At 42.1% G+C, this 14,007-nt stretch overlaps 1 protein-coding gene and 1 pseudogene across 2 annotated transcripts; one reads left to right on the top strand and one right to left on the bottom strand.

Annotated features, from left to right (window-relative positions):
• Positions 1-2,476: 2,476 nt before the first annotated feature.
• LOC309552891 (olfactory receptor 10A3-like) lies at positions 2,477-3,406 on the top strand (annotated as a pseudogene). Its single transcript has one exon. The product of its transcript is annotated as an olfactory receptor 10A3-like (transcript).
• Positions 3,407-7,347: 3,941 nt separating this feature from the next.
• On the bottom strand, positions 7,348-8,295 carry LOC309553982 (olfactory receptor 11L1-like; the record flags this gene model as incomplete). The annotated part of the gene is made up of 1 exon (XM_082255501.1): positions 7,348-8,295. Exon 1 carries the CDS (start codon positions 8,194-8,196, stop codon positions 7,348-7,350), a length of 849 nt encoding a protein of 282 aa, XP_082111627.1. The 5' UTR covers positions 8,197-8,295.
• Positions 8,296-14,007: the final 5,712 nt, after the last annotated feature.

Here is a 14,007-nt window from a genome sequence, read left to right on the forward strand (position 1 = left end):
ACCCACAAAGATGAAGAGGATCGGGGTTGCTCTGTGCAAAACCATTGCACAGAGCAGGTAAGTAAAACACATTTTATTTATTTATTTTTTTATTTTTTTAATTCTTTCCTTTTAGAATTACTTTATTCTTTTTACTTTCATTTTTATTTTATTTTTTGTAAAGAAATGCAATTTTTTTCATATCAGTGTGTTTTGTCTTCCAATGTATTGGTGCATTGACAGCCAATTTAAAATAAATGGTCTACCCCAGCCTTTTTTAACCAGGGTGCCTTGAGGTTTCTTCAGGGGCGCCTTGGCAAAATGCCTAAAAAACATGCCCAAACATTGTATACAAGGGGGCAGGTGGATAAAGACTGCCTTTTAGTTACACAAAGCCACGGGTTTTCATTGTGCACCATTACGATCTTCTGGCTTCCAACCTCCTAATGACCAATGACATCATCAGTTGATAAGGAGGATGTCAGTTGCCTGTATAGCATCCTTGTTTGACCCTCCTTTGCCGCTCTCTATCAGCTTTGGGGTCACATTAGCTAAGTGATAGAATAGAGAAAATCTGAGGAAGAAGAGAAACAATGGAATACTAGTCAGTACCAGTTTGCACCTCTAACATTGGGTCTCCTACGTGCGCGTACATGTTGCTACATTATGTCAAACTATTAGAATTGTGTTTACATTTTAGGATGGGGTGCCTCAAGACTGTCCATAATTGTAAAGGGTGCCTCAAGACTGTCCATAATTTTCAAAAGGCTGAGAAACACGGAATCTGAATATTCAAACAACTGAAAAAAATGCAAATGCCAAAAATGACACCCAAACCCAACCCAATGACACCCACCCAAGGGTGCCTCAAGACTGTCCATAATTTTCAAAAGGTTGAGAAATACTGATCTACCCAATGCCATGCACATTAACAGGTTGAATATGATTATCCTTTAGCAATCCTGAGTAATATTTATTTAATTTATTTATTTCCAGTACTTATATAGTGCCGTCAATTTTCACAGCACTTTATACATATGTTGAGTATTTAAAAAATTGCCTTAATTTGATATTTTTGTTTATTTTTTGCTGCCATTGACAATTAGTAATAAGCAAGCTGGTTAGAAAACAAAGCAAAACAGCAAACTGGTGAATATTAACCACTTAAGCCCCGGAGGATTTGGCTGCTAAAGGACCAGGGTTTTTTTTGTGATTTTTTACTGCGTGACTTTAACGGACAATTGCGCGGTCGTGCGACGCTGTACCTAAACTAATTTGACGTCCTTTTTTTCCCACAAACAGAGCTTTCTTTTGGTGGTATTTGATCACCTGTGCGATTTTTTGATCACGCGCTATAAACAAAAAAAGAGCGTAAATTTTGCAAAAATAACAATATTTTCCACATTTTTTTATATGAAATTCCCCCCAAAAAAAAGTAAAAATCAAAATTTTTTAACATTTTTCAGCCAATTTGTTTTATGCTACCTATGTTTGGTAAAAAAAATCGCAAAAAGCGTATTTTGATTGGTTTGCGCAAAAGTTATCGCGTTTACTAACAAAGGGAAAGATTTTTGTCATTTTTGGTGTTTTTTTTTTAACGCGTAATGGCGGCGATCTGCGATTTTTTTTGCGGGACTGCGACATTGCGGCGGACAGATCGGACCCTTGACTGACATTTTTGACACTTTTGGGGTTACCAGTGACATTACTTCAGTAATCAGTGCTAAACATATGCACTGTTACTGCAAAAATGACACTGGCAGGGAAGGGGTTAACTTTATTGGACAGGGAGGGGTTAAGTGTGTCCTAGGGGCGTGATTCTAACTGTGCAGGGACATTCCTATTGGTGTAAAAGCAAAGATCAACCGTTCTACATAGTAGAACGGACAGATCTTCACTTTTACACAGGGAGAACTGACAGGCGGCTTGTTTACATAAGCCGCTCTGTCTTTCTCACTTCACAGGAGCGATCGCAGTGTGACTGGCGGACATCGAGTCCGCCGGTCACACGCACTGACTTGTCTGTGAACGTGCCGCGGCGGGTGCGCGCCTCAGCAAGCGCGCCCGCCCGCAATAGGCTCGCAAGTCAGTGACAGGCGAGTGACGTACCGATACGTCACTCTGCCTGGCCGGGGCTGACCGCCGCAGTATATAGTCGTGCGGCGGTCGGCAACCGGTTAAAAATCTTTAGATTCTTCCGGGTATATGCTTATTTGCCCAATGTGTAGATACTGAAGCAGTTTATGAACGGTGGTTGTCTGGATTTTCTAAAATGTGTAATTCACCTATAATTGCCACATTCCACTTCTTTCTTTTAGCTGGAAAATAAAAAAATGGGTATATTTAAGATTTTTAATCACTGTACATTGCTGTTGTGAAATTCCTACTAGGTACTTTTTTTACTATTTTCTTAGCATATCCCTTTATATTTATTTATTTTCTTTTTTTTTTTTTGGTTCTAGTACTTCATCAGATACTTTTGTATGGCATCCAAAAAATGACCAACAGGAACCACACACTGGTGACAGAATTTCTGCTCCTGGGATTTGGCAACCTTCATAATTTTAAAATTCTACTTTTCACCGTCTTTCTGGTAATTTACATCATTGCCTTAACCAGCAATGTTCTTGTTGTTGCGTCAGTTGCATTCATCCGGAGTCTTCAATCCCCCATGTACATCTTCATCAGTCAGCTGTCTTTGTCCGATATCATCTTCACCAGTAACATTGTGCCCAACATGCTGTGGTTGATACTGGTGGGTGGTGGGAAAGTATCCGTGGCCAGATGTTTTTTCCAGTTCTATCTACTAGCAGTTCCAGTGGTTGCCCAGTGTTTACTGTTGGCTTCCATGTCTTTTGATTGATATTTGGCCATATGTAAACCACTGCACTATGCAAGTATTATGACTCTTAAACACCAATTGGAAATAAGTACTTTTTGTTGGTCAATGGCCTTAACGATAGCTTTTGTACTATATGCTTTATTATGTAGTTTGGAATTCTGTGGCCCAAATACTATTGATCATTTTTTTTGTGACATTTCTCCTGTGGTAGAACTTTCTTGTTCAGATAACCCTGCTGTTCAGCTGGTCACGTTTGTATTTTCTTTCCCTTTTGTAGTCTGTCCATTTATGTTGATCATAGCCACGTACATCTCCATCCTCCACACCATTTTTAAGATTCCATCCAACACTGGAAGGCAGAAGGCTTTCTCCACCTGTAGCTCCCACCTGACCGTTGTGAACCTTTACTATGGAACTTTAGCAATAGGATCCACACCTATTTTTCCACCGAACATCAATTCTGTTAACCTGAACAAGATTCTTTCTTTGTTATACACCCTATTGACTCCATTAATCAATCCTCTAATATACAGCTTGAGGAACCAAGAAATGAGAAATGTCATTAGGAAAATCACTCGTCTTTAAAGCTGAACATGTGAACAGATAAATACATTATTGTGTCCCATCTATGATGGATTTTTCTGTTATGGCATTAAACTGAATTGTGCTCTAAGGATGTATGCAGACACCTAAGATATTTATACACCAGTACAACTTGTTTATCTTTTGAATTTGTTATCCTCCTCCTATTTAGTGCTCGATAATTCTGTCCTGGCTAGACCCTCGCTGCTTCTTTCATATTCTCTACCTGTGTTAGTTATTGCAGGGACAGGGTATAGAAGGTCGTTGTCTTCTTACACTTTAAGAGACTGGAAAAAAGCCATTGCATCCTAAGTGAAAATGTCCAAATTGGGCCCATCTAGCCATTTTCCCTCCCCGGGGTAATGTGACTCGTTAGTGTTACAAGGTCTCAGGTGTGAATGGGGAGCAAGTGTGTTAAATTTGGTGTTATCGCTCTCACCTTCTCAAACTGGTCACTGGAAGTTCAACATGGCTCCATATGGCACAGAACTCTCTGAGGATCTGAAAAAAAAAAATGTTGCTCTATGTAAAGATGGTCTAGGCTATAAGAAGATTGCCAAGACCCTGAAACTGAGCTGCAGCACAGTGGCAAAGACCATAGAGCAGTTTAACAGAACAGGCCTCACCATGGTTGACCGAAGAAGTTGAGTGCACGTGCTCAGCATCATATCCAGAGGTTATCTTTGGGAAATATAACTGCTGCCAGCATTGCTGCAGACTGGGTTGAAGGGGTGGGGGGTCAGCCTGTCAGTGCTCAGACCAAGACAAGCAGACTAAGGACATGGATTACAGGAACCATGTCCTGTGGTCTGATGAGACCAAGATAAACCTATTTGGCTCAGATGGTCTCAAGTGTGTTGCGGCAACCAGGTGAGGAGTACAAAGACAAGTGTGTCTTGCCTACAGTCAGGCATGGTAGTGGGAGTGTCATCGACTGGGGCTGCATGAGTGCTTACGGCAGTTCATTGAGGGAATGCCAACATGTACTGTGACATCCTGAAGCAGAGCATAACCCCTCCCTTCGGAGATTGGGCCGCAGGGCCGTATTCCAACATGGAAACGACCCCAAACACACCTCCAAGACGACCACTGTCTTGCTAAAGAAGCGGAGGGTAAAGGTGGTGGACTGGCCAAGCATGTCTCCAGACCTAAATCCTATTGATCATCTGTGGGGCTTCCTCAAACGGAAGGTGGAGGAGCGTAAGGTCTCTAACATCCACCAGCTCCAATGTCGACATGGAGGAGTGGAAGAGGACTCCAGTGGCAACCTGTGAAGTTCTGGTGAACTCCATGTGCAAGAAGGTTAAGGCAGTGCTGGAAAATAATGGGGGCCACACAGAATTTTGACCCTTTGGGCCCAATTTGGACATTTTCACTTAGGGGTGTACTCACTTTTGTTGTTAGCGGTTTAGACATTAATGGCTGTGTATTAAGTTATTTTGAGGGGACAGCAAATTTACACTGTTTCTACAAGCTGTACACTCACTACTTTACATTGTAGCAAAGTGTCATTTCTTCAGTGTTGTCACATGAAAAAGATATTTTAAAATACTTACAAAAATGCGAGGGGTGTACTCACTTTTGTGAGATACTGTAAAAGGCCGCTCTCCCATCAGCCCTTCGTCATTATGGTGGAGTTTAGTGAGAGTGGGGGACAGCTGAAAGTGTTTTTAGATAGAGAGGCTGCTAGTGTGCTACTACAAAGTTATACAGTGCTGCTATATAAATACTATGTTTAATGCTGTATATTGTCACTGATACATCACAATCAGGGCTGGTGCTTGACTATTTTGCACCCTAGGCAAGACCAGCTACTTACTCCCCCCCAACCACCCCAAATAAAATAAAACTTCAAAATGTTTAAAAACAGTACAAAATATTAAGGCTCCGTTCACATCCTGGCGCATCGGATCGTGGGCAGAGTCTACCCGCGATCTTGAATCCTTTCAAATCGTGGGATGCCCATGCAATTCCCGTGACTTGCAATGGCACCCCAAATGCGGCACGATTTGGCCGCGGTTGTCACCCGACGAATCACGCAAACAGGATTGCGGGATGACTGTCGCCCAAAAAAAGTTCTTGTACTTTTTGTGGGCGACAGGTGTCCTAAGGATTCTGTTTGCATGATTTTTCTGTGATTTGTCAGGCAGCAATCCCACGGGCATCCTGTGATTTGCAATGATGTGGGATCGCGGGCAGAATCACGGCGATTCTGCCTGCGATCCGATAAGCCAGTATGTGAACAGAGCCTAAAACAGCCTGTAGCTCCACCTTTAGTTCGGGTGACACGGTCCTGCTTTATTTCACCTGATATCCGTGATGTTTCTCTGGACACTGGACTTGGTCTCTGTATGTCCTGAGTGCGCAGGAGGTGCTCCCAGCTAAAGAGGCTCTGTGTGACTACCTGGTACCCGGCCAAGGCACAATGCACTATGGGCCATTGTTGCTGAGGTCACCACCTTGGTCATGTCATCTGCAGAGCAACACCCGGGCTCTCCAGACCTGGTGGATGAGAAGGAGGATGGCACCCACCAGGGCTCCATCATGGACCATGGGGTTGAGTGCTTCCCAAGTGCCAGCGGGGTTGAGCTCTGTCCAGAGTCTGCATCGGCGGTACCATCCATGGAGGCGAGTGAGGCACCGGGCTGGCTTTTCATTGTTCTGAGTGGATCCTCCCAGAACGCGCCACACAGTGACACTATCTATCACCGGCTGTGTCCACCTGACACAGCTGATGACTGATCGCTATACCAGCCTGCTGCCAGGACCATGTGATCGCTGTGACCAATCAGATCACTTGACAAATGTAATCAATGGATTGCTTCCTTTCATGCCATCCATTGAATACTTGTGTTGCTAGCTGTGATTGGTCGCAGTGATCACATGTTACAGACAGGGCAAATCACAGCCCACCTATACCAGATTAGCTTTGGTCAATCACAGCCAATTTACAACAAAAGACACTGAATGAATCAGTCTGAAGGAATTTATCCTAGAGGACAGGCATGAATACCCTTATTTTCTGTAAATGGGCCCTTTAAGAGTCAAAGCAAGTTTAATGAATGGGAAAGGTGAAAAGAAAATAGGAACTAGAGGAGGCTGTCTGAAGTGTGTGTAGGCTGCCCTTTGCTTTGGTGTTGACAGGAGAAGGTTTATTGCCTGCATGGCTGGGTGTTATGACTGCTGCTACGGGTAATGCTGCTGTTTATTAGGACTTTTATTTGAGCTATGGACATTATCTAGCTGAAATATAAGCCAAATATATAATATATATACTGTATGCAGTATAAAGCACAAGTTAGGAATTGCACATACTCCCAATATCTCATTTATATCTTTATTTTTGTGGCGCTATCAAAGTGCTAAAAATCATTGTGTGAAAATCAATTCATCAAAAGTGTCCAAAGGTGATCATTTAATAAAGTTCAATTTGCAAAATCAGTACAAATAAAGGTGATCGGTGCAAGAAAATTCTTGAAATAAATGTGTATATCGCCCTAATCTTCTTATGTAATCATATGCCACTTCACACCCAGGTGTACAGCAAACTCAAAAACTGCTTACCATCAGGTAAGACCTCAGATATGGAGGCCTGGCTGCACTTTTTAGGAGAGATTCCTGCTGGGATGGATAGATGGCATGCTCCAGGACACAGAATAATGGCTCCTAGAACACTCCGCAGAAGAAGCTCAGGGGATTATAGAGATAAAGGAGGAGCTCATAGTGTAGTAGTGTAAAACTTCACAAATGTATTAAAAAAGAATGCTACTTACACAAGGCAGATAAAATCAGGCTTGGAGATAAATCAGCACAGTCATTACCCTAGCAGGTTTGAACCCGTCACTGCTGTAGCTAAACCCAACATGTTTCGTCCAATAGGATGTCATCCAGGTGTATAGGAGTATAGCAGTGATGATATCCAAGGTACCTTTGAACTGCTAGGATCAGTAAGAGGAGCAGGTTAGTTTACATAAGGCCATTTTCTTGAGAGATTTCTGGATGGCAGCTCTTATATCCTGATTTCGTAGGCTGTAGACTAAGGGATTGAACAAAGGAGTCACCAAGGTGTAAAGTAACGAAAGACTCTTGTTGGCATCAACAGAGTTCTCTTTAGGTGGAAAGATATAGATTGACGACAGAGTGCCATAGTACATGCATACAATAATAAGGTGGGAACTGCATGTGGAAAAGGTCTTCTTTCTACCAGTGATGGATGGGATCTTAAGGATGGCTTTAAGGATGGAGATGTAGGTGACAACGATGAACATAAACGGAGACAAAAGAACGGGAAAGGAAACCGCAGCTGTGACCGTTTCTACAAAATATGTATTGGAGCATGAAAGTCTTATGAGTGGGGCGATGTCACAAAAAAAGTGGTTAATTATGTTAAGACCACAAAATTTTAACTGCTTTAAGTAAATATAAACCACCAAAGAAAGTGTGAAGCCCACCAACCAGCAGGAGAGGACTATCTGAAGCTGCTGTCCAAAAGTCACGATGATGGCATAATGTAATGGTTTACATATGGCCACATACCTATCAAAGGACATGCCAGCCAACAGTAAACACTGGGTAACAGATGGAATTGCAAGCAGCAAAAATTGAGATATACATCTGTCAACAGATAGCTTTCCACTGCCAATCAATATCAGCCACAACATGCTTGGCACAATATTACTTGTGAACAAGATTTCGGACAAGGACAGCTGACTGAGAAAGAAGTACATAGGAGAGTGGAGACTCTGGTTGGTTACAACTAACATGATGACAAGGACATTGCTGGTCAATGCCATAATGTGAATGATCAGAAAGATGATGAAGAGTGGAATCCTGAGGTTGTAGAGGTCTCCGAAGCCCAAGAGGAGAAATTCTATGACCGAAGTCTGGTTCCTCTCCAACACTAAAAAACAAAAGACAGCAGTGTTCAGAAGATCAACCAGAGTAAATACAAAAACATTGCCTAAAGTGAATCTGTCACAAAGAGATTTGAAGCACCTTGCTTGTAAACCAATCCAACCAGTAGCAGCTATGTAGTCCAATAGATTTACCAATATGACCGTATTAAAGCCAAACTTGCAGTCATGCTGTTGCTGGCTAAAAGGTGCTGCATTTATATTATTTTTATACATTTTACAAGATATAATACTGTATCATACAATGAATGTGGAAGAGGAAGGTTTACCTTGCACACCTGATCATGCACCTATGAGACTGACGGAGGAGAGATCTAAGAATGCTGGACATCATATTAAATTTTGGCCTGTCTATATGGAAGATGTGGCAAAAAAGTAACAGCTCTAAACTCCTTATTAGGGATAATCGAACTTTTGAAAAGTTCGGTTCGGCCAGAACACCCGAACTTCCCGAAAGTTCGGCCCGGATTTCAGAACCCCATTGAAATCAATGGGACCCGAACTTCGGTAATCAAAAAATCCCATTTTGAAGCCCTAAAACCCAATAAATGCCCCTAAAAGTGCATAGGGTTCTGGGTCATGCCCCAGAGACTATTAATCACACAAAAAAAAGTTCTTAAAAATTGTCATTTTTGATAGAGAGCCAATTATTGAAAAAAAAAAATAAAAAAAAAATTTCTTTGGATTTAGTATCGGGGGGGGGGGGGGGGGGGTCTAAAAAGTGTACCTGTGAAGTTTCAGCTCTGTAGCATGTCCAGGACCATAAAAAAAAGTTTGTTTGTATTAGAATTAATATAGAACAGGGATATGGCTCTGCTTTTTTCACACCTTGCCAGTTTTCAGCAGGCCTTTTTTTGGGCATTTTTTGGGGTTCTTTGGAGGCAGGCATAACATCAGAACTTCTGTGCAGGGGTATATATACACACACACACACGTATGTATATATACATACACATATATAGGGGTGAAAGGAGCAGAAACCTATGCTTGCGCTAATTAAAAAATGAACACCCATATGGCTTCTCTCCTATCACACCTATATATGTGTAAGTGTATATATACATATAATTATGTGTGTATATATACCCCTATACACAAGTTCAGATGTTTTGCCTGCCTCCAAAGACCCCAAAAAAATGCCTGCAACAACACACCTGGGCATTTTTTTTTTGGCGCTATCGTTTTTTTGGGCATTTTTTTTGGCGTCTTTGGAGGCAGGCATAACATCTGAACTTCTTTGTAGGGGTATATATACACACATACTTATATGTATATATACACCTACATATATATAGGTGTGAAAGTAGCAGAAATCTATGCTTGCGCTACTGAAATAATTAACACCCATATGGCTTCTCTGCTATGCCTGCAACAACACACCTGGGCGTTTTTTTTTTTGGCGCTAGCATTTTTTTGGGCATTTTTTTTGGCGTCTTTGGAGGCAGGCATAACATCTGAACTTCTTTGTAGGGGTATATATAAACACATATTAAAAAAGAATAGCGCACACATGCAAAAGAAATTACTACCAAATTTGAAGACAATCCATAAATAAAAATGGGGATTTGGTCCCACCATATGGCCATATAGTGCTCAAGCCCACCACTACGTCAAAGTACCCCATTATCAGTGAGTCCTACACTATCCATAAAAAAGAGATGAATCCAGCCTTTCTAACCCTTGGAGATAATACTCCTTGCTGGGAGAGATGTGCAAATGCACTACAGGGGGCTCCTCCTATAGCTACTTGATAGTGGACACTGATAGAGTACAGGTGTGTGTGGGGGGTGGGATGCTCAACCTCGGTAGTCTGGTCAGACCGAATATATAATAAACAAGCAAAAAATTTGGGGGAGCATACCCAACTCTCAAAAAAGCATACAATAGAACTATTGCCCAGTCAAGAGATGATCTTATCTTTGGTACAAGGACCAGAAAATCTAACAACACTACCAAAATTATCACGAAATATAACTCCCATCATCAATTAATTAGAAATGTGCTTGACAGAAATTGGCATTTTCTCACTGATGATGTCATAGTGTCTAAGTACATTCGTCAGTCACCTGAAATAGTGTACCGAAGAGCTCCATCACTTATAAAAAAATTGGTCCACGGTCCTTATCAGGCACATGAAGACATCCTGGAAGGAGCAACTGGCGGGTTTGGCACCTATCGGTGCGGGAACTGTGCACAATGTCCTTGGGTAAGGGAGGGATATTTACTTCCCCTCCCGCATGGAGGCATTCTCAAACCCCGTTTCCATGCCACTTGTTGCACGGAATTGGTTGTATACCTGGCTAGCTGCGTCTGTGGTTCTTTTTATGTCGGTAAGACTAAGAGGCCTTTTTCTCACCGCATACAGGACCACCTTTATTATATCGACGTCGGCCTGTTATACACCCCCATCTGTAAACATGTCGGTCTTAATCACAGTTTTGACCCCTATACTATTCAATTCTCAGTATTGGAAGTAATCAAGCCCAACCCCAGGGGGGGTAATTTTGATAATTCTATTTTAAAGTGCAAATCCAAGTGGATCTGTCGGCTGCAAGCCACACAACCCCCTGGCTTATAACACACAGCCCTATCTTTTAAGCCATTTAATTGGAATAGTTTAATAATTAAACTTTTTTTTTTTTTTATATACTCCCAGGTACCCTTTACATATAAAGTGTATATGTAATAATTTTGGATATGTATGTTTTAGATGTGTCTGATTATCAATTATTGTGTCTTGAGATAGTACATTACATGTGCATTGATTCGCTTTGTGATTTGCCTTACGGATACGTTTAGGAATTCTGTGTACTATGTAAAACATCGTGCAGATTGAGGCTCCGTGTCCTATGGCGATAATATGACATGGTCTTCAGCTTTGCTCTGTTCTGGTGGGCATTCGGGCGCCAAACCGGGGGGAGGGTGAGCTTTTCCATTCCCTTTTTCCCCTCCATGGTCCCCGTGTCCGCTCTGTGCGGACTTTAGGCGGTTATCACATCAGTGTATGTCCGCTTTGTTTGCGGTCCAAGCTGGTTGTGAACCGCAAAATGGCGCTTGCACCGGAAGTGACATTTAGAGGCCGGTCCTTGGCCGCGTCACTTCCGGTGGGATCGGCCTACATATAGGTCCGCAGTGGAGCAGGAAGCCGTACATGGCTCCTTCTGCACGCCAGACCTTGGGACGGTAAACACCATTTACTTTGGGGAAAGCTTGTCACATTAAAAGGTAAGACTGCCGCCTGTGTTGCATTCTGCATTATATAATGTGTACATTTGTTCTATCTTTATACCTTTTATTTCTGACAATCTGGGTTTTTTTTGGATTCTTATTGTTTGATTACTTCCTGGCTGGATTTAGGTCTTACGTGTGGCCACTTCCTATTTTATTGGTGGTGTCCTTCACGGTTTATTTATGCTGCACCTGTGGTCTTCCTTTTCTTCCCCCTTTCCCTCTTAGTCTGAGGTTAAGTTGGGTTTTGATGTGACCACTGGTGGTGGTTTGCACTTTTTCCTTTCTTCCTCTCCCAGATTGTCTAATATGTATACAACAAATATTTGATTAGGGCATATTTTTGTGCCCCCCCCTTTCCCCTATTTTATGTCTATATACTCCAGGTATTTCCACATCCCTTGGTACTAAGCACTTTGACCATGGACCGTGGTCCGGTCCAATGTCCACCAATTATACTGGGTACCCCGGGCACGCTGGATCTCACCATCTGGCCTTACCGGATTAGCATCCAGGCCGTGTCTTCTTGCCCTGGGACGCCATTTTTCTCTTTCAGCAGATGTTACATTATTGACAAAATGGTAAGTTGTATTCATGAGTATAGACATGAGTAAACATAGGGGAGACTGTATGTGCTGTGTCCAACAGTTCTTGTATGTGCATATCACTTCCTAGTCTTCCTATGTGTTTTTGTATTTTTACTCAGAATCAGTAAAGGATTACAAGAAAACTGGTCCCTGAAGAAGCCACTACATGAGGATTTATACCTCGGCGTAACATGTAGGACCTGTGATCTACACTACTGTTCTCCTTCTGTCAATATTTGATTTGCAACTCTTGTCATTATCTTTTAATCTATATGTTTTTGTACTTCAATAAATTGTTTATATTTTTATATATGGAGTTCTATGTGTTTCTAATTTTACAGAGCATACTACAGCCCTAGAAAATCCAATTTTTTAGTGGGGTTGCGGCCCGACGTCCTCCCAGACTATGGTTGGGTTTGACCTGGACCGCCCCTAACTAATTTACCCCCTTCTTTCTAGTTTACAGGGATGTGGCTGGACTATGGTCGATAATGTGAGCCAATAACCTTTACCTTACCTTTTCACTTGTAAGTTATGAAGAGCTCAGAGATCAGTAGTATGTAACGCAGAGTGTAGGGGTCAATATTAAGTAACGCAGAATGCAGGTGTCAGTAGTAAGCAACGCAGAGTTCAGAAATCAGTGCTAAAAAATACACAGTGCAGGGGTCATAAATAGGTAATGCAGAGTCCAGAGGTCAGTAGTAATGCAGAGTTCAGAAGTTAAAGTAGAATAACACAAGAGTGCAGAGGTAAGTAGTAAGTGGTGCACAGTTCAGAGGTCAGAAGTACATAACACAAAGCAGAGGTCAGGAGTAATACACATCAGCCCCACACAAACAAAAATCTCTCCCTTCCAGGACAAGCAACTAGCCGCTAAGCTACAGTACTAGTGCAGGGGTTAGTAGTAAGTAATGCAGGGTTCAGAGATCAGTAGTATGTGATGCAGAGTGCAGGGTCAGTACCATGTATCACAGAGCCAAGGGTCAGTAGTAAATTACTCAGAGTTTAGAGGTCAGTAGTAAGTTATGACGAGCTCAGAGGTCAGTAGTATGTAACGCAGAGTGCAGGGGTCAGTAATAAGTAACGCAGAATGCCGGTGTCAGTAGTAAGCAACGCAGAGTTCAGAAATTAGTATTAAAAAAAGCAGGGTGCAGGGGTCATAAATAAGTAATGCAGAGTTCAGAGGTCAAAAGAGAATAATACACGAGTGCAGAGGTCAGTAGTATGTAGTGCATAGTTCAGAGGTCAGCAGAGGTCAGGGGTAATACACATCAGCCCCCCACAAACAAAAATTCCTCCCTTCCAGGACAAACAACTAGCCGCTAAGCGAAAGTACTAGTGCAGGGCATAGTTGCCAACATTTGAAAAAAATTTCCAGGGACATTTTGCAGCACAGCTATCAATTACTTACCACACCCACTTCCCTGAAGCTCCACCCACTCCACATAATTAATGCCTGTCTTCCTATCATCAGATTATAGGGTCTACTCAATATAGAGAGAATTACAGGAAATTAAAAAGGGAATTTCAAACTTAGAGCCAAAGTAGCAGAGTTGGAATAAGTCTCCCATTCAGCTGCACTACTTCTGCATAAAATTTAGGGGCACCCCGATTAACGGGCGTTTCCAGGGACAATGTAAATTACCCGGGACAGACCCCTATTTGCCGGGACTGTCTCGGCAAAAAACGGGACAGTTGGCAAGTATGGCATGGGTTAGTAGTAAGTAATGCAGAGTTCAGAGATCAGTAGAAAGCAACGCAGAATGTGGAGGTCAGTAGTAAGTAGTGTAGAGGTCAGTAGTAAAAAATACAGTGGTAAATAGTAAGTAACATAGAGTTCAGATGTTATTAGTACAAACCCGATTCCAAAAAAGTT

This window comes from Pelophylax lessonae (assembly GCF_965119305.1).
Source record: "Pelophylax lessonae genome assembly, chromosome: 4".
Lineage (NCBI taxonomy): Eukaryota > Metazoa > Chordata > Amphibia > Anura > Ranidae > Pelophylax > Pelophylax lessonae.